Genomic DNA, 17,436 nt, shown 5'->3' on the forward strand with positions numbered 1-17,436 from the left:
GTTCCTCGCTATAGCCTCACGTAGCTGAAATTACCACTCATCCAAATCCCCGACAAATTCACAGATCACTTATCGCTTGTTATGGTCGTATTTCCTCGAAGTATAGGCAACCAACTTGCGGATAGGAGGAAAACAAGAACAAAAAAGATCAAACAAAGTACGATAAAAAAGATCGTACTAAGTACGATTCCCCCCGGGGAATCGTACACTCGCGTTCCACCCGCAAGAACGAGTGAAATTAGCAAGACAAGGTAAAACCGCTCAACTATCACGGAATTAACATAAAAGAATGATGGTGCAGAACGACATCTGAATCCTCATGCGCAAGCAATACGCAAATTATTGCCTGTTTTTGTCCGCCAAGCATAAGATCTCCAGGTACGTGTCGGCGAGGGGAGCATGACGAGGGCGGAAAGTTCGGGTCACCGCGACTTGGGATCCGATGATTTCGGATCAGTACCGGATAAAACTAACTTGCTCTAATTCCGGCAGCGGACATCCGAGGCCGCCCGGCTCGAGCACAAACTTCAATAGCCTGTCTTGTGCCCAAAGGTGTAGACTTTCCAGGAGTAAACTATGAAGACTCATCTTCCTTGAACTATAAGTGATGCTAGAGAGAAAGATATATCAAGGAATCGGGTGTGAAAGATGCTCGAAGCTGGGTCAAATACGTAGCAACAACTTTGGTTGTCTCACTAGTGGATAATTGATATTGACACCGGCTGCCTTTCCTATGGCACCACTGCTAAGCCTGCTTGAAGAAGGCGGTAGCACGAGCCCACTAGCCTGATTAGGAAGTGTATTGCATCTTACATATATATACACTTACAGGCGGAATGGTAAAAGCGGCAGAATCGGTCTTACGTGGTCCTCGTAGCCTTCCTACATGCCACAGAAATTTTGACATGCCCAATCTCATCGATCTCCTATGTGGGAAGGCTGCGAGGACCACGTGAGACCGATTCTGCCGCTTTTACCATTCCGCCTGTAAGTGTATATATATATAAGATACAATGCACTTCCTAATCAGGCTAGTGGGCTCGTGCTACCGCCTTCTTTAAGCAGGCTTAGCAGTGGTGCCATAGGAAAGGCAGCCGGTGTCAATATTAATTATCCTCTGTCGTGAGTGTATGATATCATATGCGGTTAAGCTGCAAGTGGGTCGGAAATAGTCCGACGGGATGGCGGGTTCTTGCACATTGCAGCCTGCCTATTTGACACAAAATGTTGATTTCCCGCGGTCATTGCATATATACTGGTAAACAGTAGGCTCAAGATCAATACACAGTCCGTGGGCAGGCGGCATTGACGAGCCGTGACCGCGGATGCACGATACTTTCTCCCCTTCCAAGTCAAGTAACGGAGCGCCGATCGCCACCAAATAATCCTTCTTCCCTCTCAATTCTATCTTCACCGAGTCATCCTTCTCGTATCCCGCCTCAACAAAATCGATTACACTTTCTTCAACCTTCTCCCCTGCATCTATTTCCTGTGCTGTCTCATTAACCTTGCAGGTTAAAGTTGTCCGTTCTATCCCCTCAATCATCGTCCTCCACAATCCAGAGCTCCAGGCTTTCTTTTCCCGTCTCCGGATTCGGCATCGGTTGACAGATCACGTGTGCCCGGGAGAATAGAGGGAGTGACTATCAAAACACCCCGTGAAATGCATCCTGAGCAGAGACAGAGACATCGAGACATTGCGACCGACACCACTGACTGGCCCAAGACATGGTAGCCCCGGACGCTGCCGAAGCAGCCGCCTCGCCATCAATGCAGGCCACAAATGATGGCCCCAAGAAGCGAAAATGGACGAGGATTTTCAGCTTACCCCAGATTATCTGGGGTAAGCTAAATATGGACATCCCCACTTTACTGCTTATGATGAAGTATGTCCCACCAAATCCTCGTATATCAGATAATGTGCGTTGAAGCTAAATGCAGTTGTTCGCAACAGGGGAGCACTTCCACCCACGATATGCGTAGCTATGTATGCTTGCCTACCAGCATTTCTATGATGACTATAAGCACCAGAACTAATAAGCCATAGGTATCAATCAGATGTCGTGTCCGGTCAATTCAACACCGTTGGCTATTTAGTGGCTATCATCTCTGTCCTGGGGTTCTCCATTATGCCGCGCGCGAAATTCATTCAGATGATGGTGCTGGACATCCTCGCAGTCTGCGTGGCCTCCGCTTTCGCATTGCTCATGATGTACTGCTGTATCAAGGCCCGAGAACACTCAGAGCCATCTTCAGCGACATCGTCGGCGACATCGAGTGCTACTTCAACCACCTCCGTCCCGTACAATGCCTCCGCGTCAGCAGTCAGTGGAGTCTGGCTTTTCTTCCAGATTTATGTGGTCCACACTTTCAGAGCCAAATTCCAGCAGTTTCAATTCCCTGTGATCATTTATTCCATTGTTGCCAATGTCACGTTCACCTATGCCCCCCGTCTAGGAACCATGACTGCAGCAATTGCATTGGTGAAGAAGTTGCTCGAAGCTTGTCTGACAGGGCTAGCCATTTGCACAGGTGTGTCCCTGTTCATTCTGCCCAAGAGTACTCGCGGCATCATTCTCAAACAAATGGGAGGTTATATCGACGGATTGCGTGGCGCTCTCAGAGCCCACACATCGTATTTTGAATCCCTAGAGCGCGAGGATATGTTTGGGCGGGCCGAGACCTACGACTCTCGAGTGGAAAAGATGACCGAGAGCGGCAAGGTTTACAGCCCAGAGGCAGCGGCTATTCGATCGGCTTGCCAGAAACTCACAGATCTCCATGCTAAGATCCACGGAGACCTGACATTTGCAAAGCGTGAATTCGCCATCGGCAAACTTGGTCCGGACGATCTTCAAGCAATTTTCAGACAGCTGCGCCAAGCTATGATTCCTGTTGTGGGGTTAAGCTTTGTGGTCGACATCTTCCAGCGTCTATCTGATTACAACAAGTGGAACCAGCCGATCGATCCTGGCGCTCCAGAGGATATACGCTGTCGCGTTGTGCAGGAATGGAACGATATCATGCGGGCTGTGCATGATCCGTTCCGGTCTATGATCGATACCATTGATGAAGGCCTTCAGCATGTGTCGTACGTTCTCGAGTTCAGTAAACCGCCCAAAGCATCAACTACATCGAAAGAATCGGAAGATGTGGAGGCGAACGCAAGCCCAAAACCTGGCGAAAAAGCCTTTGCTGCCCTCTATGCAAAGAAGCTAAGCGATTTCAAGGCGGCCAAGCGCATCGCTTTGCGGGCCTGGGGTGAAGAAAAAGGGATCACCCTCCCCCCGGACTTTTTTGAGCACCCTTCTTCCGTTCACCTCGATATCGATGATATACCTTCTGATAGTTCAGGCGTTGGACGAGATCGGAGCAGACGACAGCTGTATTTAATTCTTTACGTACGTAGGGCATTGTGCTGTCTGGTGTTCCACGCGATTTGCTGACTTGTATAGATGGAACAACTTCTCAGCTCCACCGGTCATGTCATTCAGGATTTCATCCACTTTGCCGACGAGAAACGTGCGAGCGGAAAACTGTCAAGAAAACGGCTCATCATACCAGGATCTAAGCGCCTGTTAAAGTGGGTCGTAAGCGCCTTCAAAGCGGAAGATACCCACGAAGATGATAATCTTGGTGGTGACATCAGCTCGCAGAATAATATTCTTCAGCTGGGCGAAGCATACAAACATCGAAAAGACCCCGAACACTTACCCCCAGAGAATGAACTGCAAAGATTTGGAGACAAGCTTCGACGGATTCCCTCCGCCCTCCGCTCACCTGAGTCTGCCTATGGCTTCCGCGTAGCTTGTGCCACGATGACTGTGGCTGTGGTCGCATTTCTTCATGACACTCAAAGCTTCTTCGTGAAGCAGAGGTTTGTATGGGCCATGATCATGGTCAATCTGAGTATGTCGCCTACCTCGGGTCAGAGCATCTTCGGCTTTGTTCTCCGTATTCTGGGCACAGTCATGGCTATGGTGCTTAGCTTACTGGCTTGGTATATCCCCGGCAAGAAGACTCCAGGAATTATCGTCTTCCTGTTCATCTTCCTAACCTGCGTCTTCTATGTACCAATCAAGCAATTCCGCTTCCGCATCATTGGCATCATTACCATCATTTCTACTTCCATGATAGTGGGGTACGAGCTGGAGGTTCGCAAGATTGGAGAGGCAGTGGCCACCTCCAATGGACAGCAGTACTATCCCATCTATCTGCTAGCACCATATAGACTTGCAACAGTGGCTGGGGGTATTGCCGTTGCTTTCTTCTGGACATTCTTCCCTTATCCGATCTCGGAGCATTCTGCTCTTCGCCAAAGTCTGGGGGCATCTTTGTATCTTTTAGCAAATTACTACTCTGTCATCCACGAGACCGTGTCCGCCCGGATGCGAGGTGACGAGGGTGATCTGGCGATCAAAACCTCCTCAGGGCGGCGACTGCTCAAGGCCCGCAACAAGGTGTTTTCGAAGCAGATGCTCATGCTGAACAGTTTGCGAACTTACTCCGGCTTCTTGAAATGGGAAGTCCCAATCGGTGGAAGATTTCCCAAGAAGCGTTATGATTCAATCATAACATGCATTGACAGGTACGTTAGCCTGCTTCTGATGCGGGTGTCGACCCTTCTGACTATGTATACAGCATCGTCAGCTATCTGAGTCTTCTGGGATACGCGTCGGACACCCTCTTGCAACTTGGGCATGATGATGAATCAGACTCAGCTTGGCTTCATGACTTCAGGAGACTGGTAGCCAGCGCTCGAGTGACGACGCACGAGGTAACGTCCGTTCTCTGTCTCCTCTCAGCTAGCATCACGAATCAACAGCCTCTGCCGCCATATCTCAAGACTCCCCGTCCGTACAGCTTTTCCAAGAGACTTGAGGCGCTGGACAAAGATATCTTGAATTTGAGACATATCGCGGAGCCTGGCTTTGCTACCTTCTCAGTGCTGCAGATTTCCACCAGATGCATTGTTGGTGACGTGGAAAGACTGATGAAGTGAGTAGACCATTTGATTCACTATTGTATCATGCTAATCAAAGTAGAGATGTGAAAGCATTGGTAGGAGAATTGGACTTCTCTTTCCATGCCATTAGCACTGCGCACAGCGCCAAATCCTCAGCTGAGGTGTCAAGAGTCTCGGATCTGGACAAACTCGATTGATTTCAGGCTTTCGGTATATATAATCAAGTTTTTCTCCCACTAGAGTCAATTTCAATTAGTACATAATATTTTTGGTTCGTGCGAGATATGATACGGTATGAGGCAGGCTATTGAAGATCAGCAGGGAGCGGCTTAACCGGCGATGGCTGCTTATTTCCTGACAACCCCGCAGTTACGCTTCAGCCCTCCTCCAACCTCATCCGAGCCGCAACACATTACCATCAAGGACCGGTATGCAGGAATTCAAGATCGAGCCAGCCTTGCTATCTCAGGCAGACGGCCAGACAGTCATTGTAACTGGAGCAGCAAACGGGATAGGAGCCGCTACCGCGACACTCTTTAACCATCATGGTGCAAATGTCATCCTTTCCGATCTGGCATCTCTCGAAGGGACAGCCGCAGCACTTATCCAGACATTTTCTTGGCCCGAGAAGGCAGCTTTTGTTGCTGCCGATGTCCTTGACTGGGAGCAGATGAAAACGCTCTTCCACGAGACCGTCCGCATTTTCGGAGAGGTCAACATTGTCATCGCCAACGCGGGGGTGATGGAGTCACATCCAGTACTGGATCTCGACAATGTTGACGAGAATGGCGATCTCAGAGAGTCCACTGAAGGCTTTCGAGTGATTGATATCAATCTGAAAGGAACCCTGAACAGTAGGTCACTGAGATCCGCGCATCACGTCATTCCCTACTGACGAACGACAGCTCTCAGACTAGCGATGCACCACATGAGGAACAAACATCACCTATCTCGATCTATTGTGCTTTTAGCATCTACCTCTGGGTATTTTGGAGGCACTGGCGTAGCGGCATATGTCGCTTCTAAACATGGAAGCGTGGGGTTGCTTCGTGCCTCTCAGACCACTGCGCAGCAGTACGGCATCCGCATAAACGCCGTTGCTCCATTTTTCACCCCGACACGAATCACAGCCGGATTCTCAGAGCAATGGCTCGAAGCAGGTCTGGAAGCTAACACACCACAGCGTGTGGCAGACATGATTGGGCAGGTTGCAATGGATTCAAGTCGAAAAGGGTCCTGTGTTCTAGTGAGTGCGCTTCTGAGCTCTTACGTTCTTTCTGGAGGCTTTGCCGGGACTAAGGTTCATTCTGACAGGTTGCCGGGAATTATCTTCGTGAGATGGAATCCACCAGGACAAGAATGCTCGCGCCATGGCTTGGGGAGGATGTTGCGAATTTTATGACCACCGCGATGCAATTTTTCCAAGAGATAGGGGGATATGTGCTCCCCAAGTATCATTAGACACCCTCCCTTCCATGTGTGAATGTGCTGCCGCCTATTTCTTGGCTTCTTGGTTCCGAGGTGATAATCAATGTGACCTGTGCCTGCATACCAATACTACAAGGGAAAGCGAAGCTATCCAGATGCGGAACTTCTCGACTACCTGGGTGATCGGAATGCCCTTTTCGAGCGAATCGCCCCAATATCATTTCTTTTGCGTCTAAGTTATGGCTAGAACTGCACGATGACCGCTCCTCATGCAGGAGCGAAACTAGGGGGCTAACAACAACAGCACGCGTTACGTATCAGCTCCTCGCGGCTCTGTGCTGCCCCCTTGCATACTGGAGTATGCTAGTATGTATTGACTGATATAGTCGGACCCATCAAGGCAATAGAATTCTGGATGATTGACTGATTTGCATTAGTCTTCTGTTAGATGATGATGCAACGAACTTCCCCTCTATCCACGATGATGGGATGCTCTGTCGTCCTATGTGCTCGACGTCTTTTTCCGTGTCGCACTCGGCTGCCTTATGAGCTCTAGTTGAATCACGGAGGTTCAAAAGACTCTGAGCACCGACCGACAATGGGCTTGGAATATGTTGACTCTAGCCATGATAAAAATGGCTGCGACGTGCAGCTGTTCAGCGGCCGATGCGTCCAAAACCTAGTTGAGAACATCGACGCCCCGGCAAGCCACCATGACAATAATCTCGAAGCCAATATCGAGCGGACAAAATGGAAGCCGGACGTCAAGGAATGGCTGATGATCATATCCGCCTGTTTGCTGGTCACAATGGACGCTCTGAACGTGACTGTCGTGATACCCCTGATACCAGTACGTATGGACGACAGTATGCTTTGCGTTGACTAAATCGTTTCCCTAGAGCCTATCGAGTACGCTCGAGCGAGCACTGGGCGGGATCCTCTGGATTGAAGCCTCGTATCTCATCGCCAGCGCCACGGGCCAGGCGGTCTTTGCCATGCTCACGGACCTGATTGGCACTGGTCCTATTGTCCTTTCCGCTGTGGTGCTCGCGACAGCCGGGACGGGCGTCTGCAGCGGCTCGATGAACCTAGCCAGCCTCATCGCCGGGCGATTTGTGCAAGGGATTGGAGGAGGAGCCGTGATGGCATATTCGATCTTGGTTATGGCTGACATTATCCCCGACATGTACCTGGCCCACTACTCTGGGTATCTCTTTCGGGCTCGTGTCATCGGAAGCATGCTTGGCCTGGTTCTCGGAGGACTGTTCGGCGACTATACCTCCAGGATATGGGCATTCTACGCCAGCTTTGCGTTCTGCGCACTGGGGCTCCTCATAATTCCATTTGCCGTGGACCTGCGTGGCCGGCGCAGCATCTCCATGCGCAAACTCCGCAGCATGTGCTGGCTGAGCGTCGTTCTCAGCCTCGTGGGGATGGGTTGCCTGCTCATCGGGCTAAGCCTGGGCGGCACTTTCTACCCCTGGTCGAGCTGGCGGGTCCTCGTGCCTCTTTGCCTCGGAGCCGGCGTGGTTCTGCTGGTTGGCCTCTATGAGAGCATCTGGGCGACGCGATCGATCTTCATCGCAGCAGATATTCAGTGTCTGCCTCGAGCGATGATGTACCTCAGTAGCTTCCTTCATGGGTTCTCGGTGCGTGCCCCCAAGTCCCCATTACCATGCACCAGTGAAGCTAATATACATACAACCCCAGCTCCTCTCCCACCTGCTCAACCTCCCGATGTACCTGATCCTAATCCAACGCCTCACCCCGACCCTATCGGGCCTCAGCCTCCTCACCGTCACCGCTCCATCCTTACCCGCCCTCCTCTTAGTCTCCAGATGGTCTTGGTTGCACCGCCCCCGCACCCTCCGCTGGTTCATCCGCGCCGGCTGGGCCATCGGCCTCCTAGCCTCGTGTGCGTTCATCACCCTCGACATGCACACCCCGCCCCAAGCCTGGGTCTTTATTTTCCTGGCTACAGGGATCAGTCACGCTCTTTTGATGTCTGGATACCATCGTTGCCTTCAACACCGACCACGATCTCACAGCCCCTCCGGACGCTGGAAATCCGACAGCACCAGCACCAGCAACGCCGGGGAGCCGCAGACCGAGGTCTCCAAGGGAGGTATGCTGCTGTATACCATCCTGCGGACGTGGGGCATGTGTATCGCGGTGACGGTGAGCGGGACCATCGTTCTGGGTCAGGTGGTGCGGGAGATGGGCGACCAAAAGGGAGTGGATATCCTGGGGCTGGGAGGGAATGTGACCCAAGGAGATGATGGTGGTTCGTCGATGATGATGATGATGTTGCTGATGATGATGGGTGATAGTGGGGGCAAGAATGGAAATGAGGGCGAGATGGCGGTGCTGCGCGGGATGTACATGGATGGGCTGCAGGCTTTGTGGAGGGTTCTGCTGGGCGTGGTGGCTCTAGGCGGGTTATGCAGTTGCTTTGCGAGGTAGATTCTGAGAGTGTTTGCCAGTCGGTTTGTACTCCGAAGGGCTTGTTGGAAATGATAGAAGGTTAGGTTGGTTCGAGGTTACACGGTGTACTTGGTCATTGTGTTGGATGGTTGGGGTCCTTGCCAGACAGTGAGCTCTGGTGGTGGGTTCAAGTAGCTCATGTTGCTACTTTTGCTAATGCTATACTAATGACATTGTTCTTCTTGTTCTCCATGCTACGAGTCCTGGCCCTAGGCTGTCGACACCACAACAATGAAAACGAAGCAACCATTCATTCCAGATGCGAAGCAAGACACATCCATATAAGATGACATAGTAAAAACAACAAATCCAACGTAGGTAGAGTATCGCCTCAACTTACAAAGACTTACAAAACCAGAGCACGACAAGAAACAATTACAGCACGATGCCTAGAATTGCATTCGCACCAAAGAGCAATAGCCCAAAGAAGGACACCCACCTCCCTCTCCTTTCTCTACTTCTCTTTTCTTCTTATGCTCCTCCTGATAATTACCATATCCACATCCTTCTCAACCACCATTGTGGCCACCTTCTCTTCCTCCTCATCACATCATCCCCTTTCCTTAACTTCAACCAGCTAAGGCAAAGCCACACCGCCGCATGGGCACGTCAAGCCCCTTCTCATTCACCGAGAATGGCGAATGGCGCCCCCCTACTCCCGCTCTCTTGACTCCACGAGCGCCGAAAGAGGGACGAGAGTGGCTTTAGGATGCAGCGCACGTGCTGCTGCTGGTGGTGGTGGTGGCGATAGTAGTAGCCGTAGTTGTAGTACTGATAGTGTTGATATCTACCTTGTTGAGAAGGCTTTGCAAAGGGGCAGATACGGAGTCGGTCATGTTTCTCGTGACGGATCTTCTCTTGAGAGGGGGAGAAGAGGCAGAGGGAAGGATTAGATTGTGGCCTGCGGACTGGTTTTGCTTTGTTAGTGGATTGGATGCCTTAGGGCTGGCGCTGCACACAAAACGCAGAAGAGGAAGGGGAAGGGCTCAGTTCTTACTTTCGCTTCTAAGTTCTGCAGATAACGAAGACAGACTGTCATGTCCTGTCGAGGACACCCTTCTTATGAGCGTGCGTGCATGTGGTTGCTTCATGCGATTTGGAGTGACGTATAGAAGATCGATCCAGCGCCTTGGTCTGACCAACGGGTCTGGATCTCCCATGGTGTGTGTATGTGCCCAGAGGATAGGACACTTGAGAATACCGCAAGCAATTTCTAGACTAGACAGTTCTAGGTAGACTGTTATGCACCTGCACAGTTAGAAAAAATGAGCAGTTAGCTCCAGGAAAACTTTTCTGGGGAGCTCGAAATTCTGTTCTGGTGGCACTGCCACCCGTCCTAGAACACGCTCGAATTCTAGGATTAGAGGCTACCCAATGACTCGAGGGTGGAGGACATGGTAATCGATTGGAATACGACTGATCCTAGGCTGATAGTACGGTGGCTCATCTGGGTCAGCGTGATGCTGTGGTCGAATGAGATCTCGAACTCGAGCCAAGGGAGATGATTGATGCTTGATTTCTTGGACACGGTATATTCATGGTCAAGACTGCGTTTAGCGCGGACGTAAGGGTGGGATGGAGAATACACTTGTTACTTTTACAGGCATAGACTGCTGCAATAGGTATTTACACAGAGATCTAAGTAGATTCAAGTGAATTGGCTAGTCGAGCAATCGAGGCGCAGTCACTCCGATACGGATATACCAGGAAGCGGAAAGCTATTCACAGTGACCATTGGTAAAGTGATTGTTCTCGGTGCTATTCACTAGGTAACCCTAGATGAATTGCTGCACCTTCAGGCTTCTTTCTGGTCTTCACCTTCCGTCATGTAGAGATTGTCCCACCCTCAGGATTCCGATCCCAAGCCACTTCAGCTGATCACACTTACAGCCTCGAGATCTACAGCATCGTACAGCTAATCGAGACAGTACACTTGATCTATCTTGCTATGCCTATACTGCCAAACACCGCACGAATAAAGCACCAATAAGATGGGATTAGTCCATTCTCCGACCTAAGCACCAAGACCACACATATATACACAAAGCTCACCTCCCAACCACAACCCCCCTCCCCCAGAAGACCCGGACTACTCCCTCTGCAAAAACCCGATCGAATCCAACTGCTCCGTCTCCCCAACCCCCAAACTCACCTCCCTCACCTCCTCCAAATCCTTCTGAATACTCTCTAACTCCATCGCAATCATCCCAAACGCATCCGCACCCAGAGGCACCCGAATCGGGATCCTCCGCCCCCGATTCACAATCTCAACAATCGCCCGCACGACCGCCTGGGGCTCCGCCCACGCCCGCCGATTCTCTTCTTGACTCATATACGCCAACAGCGCATTCGCCGGATACCCTGGGTGGTCATACGCCGGATGGCGGCCGTTGACCATGGTCTTGAGGCTGGTGGTGGCGTAGTTGGTCTTCACGCCGCCGGGCTCTATGTTGCTGAGGTGGACTTGATGGGAACACACAAGATTAGCTGGCGTTGCGCAGGGCGGACGGAACACCACCATGGAAAAATGGGAGACTGAGGCTTTGAAAACCGGGGAAACTCACTATTCCACTCCACCGGCACCTCTCTCGCCACCGCCTCGGTGAACCCTTCCACGGCGAACTTGCTGGCGTGGTAGAACGCACTCCCCGGGAACCCGATGAACCCGCCCATCGAGCTGACGTTCAGGATCACGCCGCCTTGCGGACCACCACTTCTGGGATTGTCCTCGCGCATGATCCGCAGCATGCGCTTGGTGAGGTCCACCACGCCCCAGAAGTTGGTGTCCAGGAGGGCGCGCGCCTCGGCGTCGGAGGCGGCTTCGGTGTCGCCCACCAGCGTGTAGCCGGCGTTGTTGACCAGGATGTCGATGCGGTGGAAGTGGGCGAGGGTCTTCTGGAGGGCGGCGTCGATGGAGGTTTGGGAGGTCACGTCGAGGGCTAGCGGGAGGATGTTGGCGTTGGTGGTTGGGAAGGATAGGCTGGCTGGGTTGCGGGCTGTTGCGACCACGCGGTGGGTTGGGTGGTGGGTTGTGATGTGGTGGACGAGGGCTTGGCCGATGCCTGAGGAGCAGCCGGTGACTTTGGGGGATTGTTAGTTTTTTGTGGTTTTTGTATCGCATGGGAAGGGAGGGGATGGGCACTGACTGAACCAGACGGCGTCGGTGGGGATGTGGTATGGCTTGGTGTTGGGTCCGTCCATTGTGAGTGTGGATGTGTTTTTCTTTTGGCTAATTGTCTTGTTGGTTTGTTGGTTTGTTGGTTTGTTGTCTTGCTCTGAGATGGAACTGGAATTGAGGACAAGCGTCGAGGGAAAGTGCTATTTATCTGCCGGAAAGTGGATGATGCTATTGATGCTCGGTTGTATAGTCATGGCTCTCGTCAGCCACGGGCTTGTAAAATCCGTCGCTGCGCTTAAGCCCGCCCGCTATGACCCCGTCAGCAGCCCTAACAGCGCAGGTGGCTGACGAGCATACGAAGGCATCATACCGATTCATAGAAGAATCTCGAATTTGATGAAAGTTGCTGGAATTGAGCTCTGTATGACTCGATAGATTTGATCTCGGAGATTCTTTTGTTTGTAGTAATGCGCACTTTTCAGCCGCGAGTATATCCGAACATAACATGCAGTCTAATCATGGATGCTTCTTGTGAAGGCCAAAAAATCATTAGATGCTCGGGGTAAACAAATCTCTAGAAAGATAGAAGGGAGGCCTCTCCATCGAGACGCAGAACCAGTCTAATACTCAGGCCACTCAGGGTCCAGCTGTTCCCTCCACGAGCGGAAGCCTCCCCGGATATCGACAACCTTCCGTCGCCCTTCACGATCCAGTCCCAGCTCCTTCAGTTTCTTCACTACAATCTGGGAATCGTTGCCCATGCGACACACCACGTAGATCGGGTCCGTCGAGTCCGCAGCAGCAAGCTCCGCCGGCACCCACGATGGAAGCTGGGCAGCAGCGTCATCACCCTTGCTAGCAGAAGATGCCAGGATCGTGGAGATCGGGATATTGATACTGTTCTCGAGATTGCAGATGTCGAACTGCACCTTCTCCCGCACGTCGATCATTGTCGGCTGCCTGCTCTCTTCTGCAGCCGACAACTGAGGGTGCAGCTCCCGGTACTCCAGCGGCGAAACCCGTTCCTCCGGCGCGAGCAGCATCTCCGGATCGGCACTGCCGCAGAAAAAGACATAATCCGTGGTGCCGGAACGCACCGTATCCAGGTTTACGGTCGCCTCTGCAGAGCATACCGCGCAGTTGGCGCGGCGGGAGCGCAGCTTGATCGACCGGAACAAAGGCGTAGAGTACGCGGAGAAGATATGCAGCGACGGAGGGCTGGGGGGCCGCGTGTCGTCGGCCGTAATCACCTTGATGGCTTCCAGAGCCTGCAGGACGCCCATCGTCCCAACCACGGGCCCCAAGATGCCTCCATCCGCGCAGCTGGTGACCGTGTTCGCTGGTGGGGGTCGGGGAAACACGCAGCGATAGCACGGTCCGCCGGTTTCGTCGCCCGCAGGTCGAGGCGGGTTGTTCAGTACCATCAGTTGTCCTTCCGTCCTCAGGGCGGATGCTGAAACCAACGGCTTGCCCAACAGCACGGCCGTATCAGAAATTAGGTACCGAGTCGCGGGGTTATCCGTACAATCTAGTACGATATCGTAGTCTTTGAAGATATCCGCTGCAGCGTCGGGTGCTAGATGCGCTCGATGGGCGATGTACGTGGGATGAGGGTTCAATCTAGCAAGAAGCAAAACATAATGGGTCAGTCAACTGTTGTGTAATCATTTTCGTGACAGAGCGGTTAGACGGGCGAAGCTCACTCCTGGAGATACTTAATCGCGCTGTCCACCTTCATCTTCCCCACGTTTCGGCTGCGATGCAGAACCTGGCGGTGCAAGTTTGACGATTCAACGGTGTCCCCGTCCACCAATCCTAGTGTCCCCACGCCAGCTCCAGCAAGATACATCGCAGCCGGGCATCCCAGTCCACCTGCGCCGACAATCAGGACTTTCGCCGATCGGAGTCTCAATTGACCTGTCGCGCAACGCCCCCAGGTCAGCCACATGCATCTCCAACATTCCAGATCGAACATCGTAGAGTAAACTTGAAGGGAAAGAGTGGAGAGAAAAAGAGACTACACATACCCTGTACTCCCAGCTGTGGCACAATCATCTGCCTCCCATAACGCCGGTACTCCTCAGCGAGAAGTGGCCATCGCCTCTCCTCCGTGTCAGTATGCTGACTCTGTGAGTTGAGTGCAGCTTGCTCTGCGACCTGAAGCTCGCGTTTCAGACCGGCAAGCTGCGCCTCTGTGGCAGCTATTTGCGCGCGCAGCGATGCGCAGGTCTGTTCGAGATCCTCCATCAAGTGAGCAGGAGGGGCTATCGAGGTTATGGATTGCTTTGCAGCCGAGGCACTCAGCCCGCGGCGCAGACTTGCTTGATCTTATCAGCCATACGGGCTAAACCAGATTAGGTGGTAGCGGCTCGGTCGGCCAAAGCTGGAGAACCACGGACGAGACTCGGTGGGTGGAAACTGTTCTATTCCTGACCGCCCCAAAATGGCAGAAAAGTGGTTAGAACAGCCGGCCAAAACTCGGCGAGGAAACTGTTCAGTCCCTGACCGCCCGTAGCTCCCCGTGGCAGAATAATGCAGTATGCCTGAGGCAGCATGATTTAACCAGATTGCTCTCTACCGATGTTGTGGTTGGGAAGATGATCCTGGAATTATGTATTAAAAGCCTGGGATATTCAGCACTAGCTACATCACTACGATATTTGACATATGGGGAACATCGTCAAGCCTGTTTATTGCGTCGATCGCTTCTCGTCGAGCTTACAAGTCTCACCCTTGCCCGAGGCGTCTAGTTACCCACCCAGGTGTTGACTATGCATCGTAGGCTAAACATAACACCAGATCTTGAAAATTCGCTGCTTATGGCCTTCAACATGCGTGCTCCAGAATTATAGCCCAATGCTCATGCACTAGGCTATTTTTAAGCTGCCTGAGCAGAACATCATCAGAATGGCTCGCAATATCGCTATCGATTGCCCCCGCCAGATACCTAAATTACCCAGCCGTGCAACCCATTACATTAATGAATTAAAGCTAAGCATACTTCAAAAAGGGCGGTGCTCATATTGACAGGCTGGCAGATTACTATGAGAAATAGACATTCTTCACTGGCTCAAAAGAGCGGCTCAATGTACCGTTCGAGTCGGTCGCGAACCAGCGTCCGCTGCTCAAATGCATATGCCATACCTATCAACGCCTCTTCACTCCACTTGGGTCCCAGGAAACTGACGCCAAGAGGGATCCCAGGCGCCTGCTCGATCAGATCTCCATGTGCATTTGCTCGGACCGGTGTTCCGTTCGGAAATGCCCCCATCGGCACGGTGATCACCGGCGTCCCAATTATGGCAGGGATATCAGAGGCCAGCTGAGTGGGCAAGATGACAGCATCGAGCTCATGCCGTCTCAGTGCTCCCAACAATCCCCCTTCATCGCCAAATTGCAAGTTATCTTGATACAATGACCAGAACCCTGGAGAGGTGTTGTTCAAGCCCGCCGCAATAACTTGGTCCCAGATCCCCGTGTCACGAGATGGATATTCCTCGGGTGGACTCTGCTGAGTATAATGGCGAATGTCTGCAACGCTGTGGAGCTCGTTGGGGTTTACGGTCAGACTTGACAGGTAGGTGGCAATATTTGAGGTGAAATCAGCGGCCACTACCAAAGCTGGGATAGAGCTGGTGGAGAAGTCGCTGTACGCTGTGTAATTTGTCTCATCGATGACAGCCGCACCAGCACCCGCAATGATGGAGACTGCCTCTTCGAAGACCGGGATAATGGAGGCATCGGACTGCTCAAAATAAGCGATGACATTTCGTGGAACACCGATGCGCTTCCCCTGCAGCCCGGAAAATTTGCAGGCATCCACATAACTGGGCAAGTAGTTGCCAAAGGGTGAGGCCAGCGTATAGTTGTCCATGGAATCTGCACCGGCAATAGCTTGCAACAGCATGGCAGCATCTTTGACTGTCTTGGCCAGGGGCCCAACGGTATCCTGGCGCTCACTGATGGGGATGACCATGTATCGCGATGTGAGACCGACAGTGGGCTTGATACCGATGACATTGCTCTTCTCGGCGGGAAGCAAAATGCTGCCACTAGTCTGTCAGAACGAAAAGCAATTAGCTCGTATCAAATCATCATGTCGATAGTCGCCAGCTTACCTCTGTACCCAGAGCAAAAGTGACCAGCCCCAGGTCAGTCGCAACAGCGCTCCCACTCGAACTTCCGCTCGGATCCTGCCCAGGATAGTAGGCCGCATACGTCTGACCTCGCCTGGCATTCCACCCGTTGGACGAATTGAAGGAGCGAAAATTGGCCCACTCCGACACGCTGCTCTTGCCTAGGATTATGAGCCCCTGCTCTCTGAGCTTACTCACCACTGTGGCTTCAGCAGGAAGCTTGGATCCGAGGAGAGCATAAGACCCGCCTATAAAAGAAGTCAGCCATCAGTCCCTCCACCCAGCCCACCAAGACCAATCCGCCGTACCTGTATTATTGAGTTGATCCCCCGTCCCGATAAGATCCTTAATCAAGACCGGCAGCCCATGCAAAGGCCTGCACCCATACCCCACAAGAGTTAGCAGCCCGATTCCCAGCTCGAAGTCCCCATGTGATACCAGACTTACCCACGAACTTGCCCTCTGCTTCTCTCACTGTCAAGAGCCGCTGCAATACTGAGTGCCTCATCATTCACCTCCAAAACAGCATTCGTCTTCGAATTGACCTCATGGATTCGGAGCGTGTACGCCTAAACAGGATTTCCGGTTAACCAGGCCTCCACGACCTCCGACTTCGGGGAAGCCAGGAAATTGAGGGCCACAAGCACCTTGACCAATTCCACACTGGTGAAGCAACTCTTGTTCAGGCCCTCTTGCAGGTCATCCACCGTCGCGTCGATCAGAGACGGAAGGTCGCATTCCGGCCGGCCATTGCCTGACAGTTCGCCGTGCTCCGGAAGCAGGATACGGCAAGCGTAAGGAAAAGCCACGAGAGGCAAGAGGTGCCAGAGATGCATGATTGCTGATGAGGTGTAAAAAAAGTAAAGCAGATAGAGAAGCCTCACAAATGACGCGACGCCGAATCGCTATGTTCGAAGCGATATCCTGGAGGTGGAATGGTGAAGAGAGGGAGAGAAGGGAACAGCTCATTTATGATATGTAAATTGGGGGATGGGATCGATGCACTGTACAGTGCCCCGTGCTGCGGAAGGGAAGTCTCTACCGCTCCTGCCTGCACTCCTGAGGTGGTGGTACCATGAGTGACTAGTCAGTGAAAGAGTGGCTTTGCTGCACGGCCTTCTTCTCCAGAACCTGTCAGGGAAGGAACGGAAATCATACTCAAGGAGTCTGAACTGACACCGGCGACGCCAGCACTGAGATGCCAAGCCTATGCAAGGACGGCTTGGTGCAGAAACATGAGTAATCACTTGTGACCTGGATGGACACGAGCAAGGAAAGCTTCTAACATTACATATCAAGTGTAC

General features: G+C 52.3%; 6 protein-coding genes across 6 annotated transcripts; 3 read left to right on the forward strand and 3 right to left on the reverse strand.

Moving 5' to 3' along the window:
• Positions 1-1,637: 1,637 nt before the first annotated feature.
• On the forward strand, positions 1,638-5,291 carry BO95DRAFT_33569 (MFS transporter). The gene is made up of 6 exons (XM_025581933.1): positions 1,638-1,886; positions 1,955-1,987; positions 2,048-3,401; positions 3,456-4,588; positions 4,642-4,998; positions 5,046-5,291. Exons 1-6 carry the CDS (start codon positions 1,729-1,731, stop codon positions 5,161-5,163), a joined length of 3,153 nt encoding a protein of 1,050 aa, XP_025436487.1. The 5' UTR covers positions 1,638-1,728; the 3' UTR covers positions 5,164-5,291.
• A 1-nt stretch (position 5,292) lies between these two features.
• BO95DRAFT_33564 (dehydrogenase with different specificitie) lies at positions 5,293-6,710 on the forward strand. The gene is made up of 3 exons (XM_025581932.1): positions 5,293-5,820; positions 5,872-6,212; positions 6,281-6,710. The coding sequence occupies exons 1-3, from the start codon at positions 5,397-5,399 to the stop codon at positions 6,425-6,427; spliced, it is 912 nt and encodes a 303-aa protein (XP_025436488.1). The 5' UTR covers positions 5,293-5,396; the 3' UTR covers positions 6,428-6,710.
• On the forward strand, positions 6,675-8,947 carry BO95DRAFT_33591 (MFS general substrate transporter). Its single transcript, XM_025581935.1, has 4 exons — positions 6,675-6,760; positions 6,832-7,244; positions 7,294-8,043; positions 8,105-8,947. Exons 2-4 carry the CDS (start codon positions 6,993-6,995, stop codon positions 8,855-8,857), a joined length of 1,755 nt encoding a protein of 584 aa, XP_025436489.1. The 5' UTR covers positions 6,675-6,760; positions 6,832-6,992; the 3' UTR covers positions 8,858-8,947.
• Positions 8,948-10,748: 1,801 nt separating this feature from the next.
• Positions 10,749-12,101, reverse strand: BO95DRAFT_477560 (putative 3-oxoacyl-reductase; the record flags this gene model as incomplete). The annotated part of the gene is made up of 4 exons (XM_025589992.1): positions 12,025-12,101; positions 11,443-11,958; positions 11,031-11,323; positions 10,749-10,793 (listed from the first exon to the last, which is right to left on the reverse strand). The coding sequence occupies exons 1-4, from the start codon at positions 12,077-12,079 to the stop codon at positions 10,749-10,751; spliced, it is 909 nt and encodes a 302-aa protein (XP_025436490.1). The 5' UTR covers positions 12,080-12,101.
• A 312-nt stretch (positions 12,102-12,413) lies between these two features.
• BO95DRAFT_401401 (HesA/MoeB/ThiF family protein) lies at positions 12,414-14,269 on the reverse strand. Its single transcript, XM_025583865.1, has 3 exons — positions 14,024-14,269; positions 13,700-13,913; positions 12,414-13,616 (listed from the first exon to the last, which is right to left on the reverse strand). Exons 1-3 carry the CDS (start codon positions 14,241-14,243, stop codon positions 12,617-12,619), a joined length of 1,434 nt encoding a protein of 477 aa, XP_025436491.1. The 5' UTR covers positions 14,244-14,269; the 3' UTR covers positions 12,414-12,616.
• Positions 14,270-15,066: 797 nt separating this feature from the next.
• Positions 15,067-16,968, reverse strand: BO95DRAFT_457776 (putative amidase; the record flags this gene model as incomplete). Its single annotated transcript, XM_025588498.1, has 5 exons — positions 15,067-16,053; positions 16,115-16,380; positions 16,441-16,508; positions 16,580-16,701; positions 16,786-16,968. The coding sequence occupies 5 exons, from the start codon at positions 16,966-16,968 to the stop codon at positions 15,067-15,069; spliced, it is 1,626 nt and encodes a 541-aa protein (XP_025436492.1).
• Positions 16,969-17,436: the final 468 nt, after the last annotated feature.

The sequence above is a fragment of the Aspergillus brunneoviolaceus genome, assembly GCF_003184695.1.
Source record: "Aspergillus brunneoviolaceus CBS 621.78 unplaced genomic scaffold BO95scaffold_115, whole genome shotgun sequence".
NCBI classification, from domain to species: domain Eukaryota; kingdom Fungi; phylum Ascomycota; class Eurotiomycetes; order Eurotiales; family Aspergillaceae; genus Aspergillus; species Aspergillus brunneoviolaceus.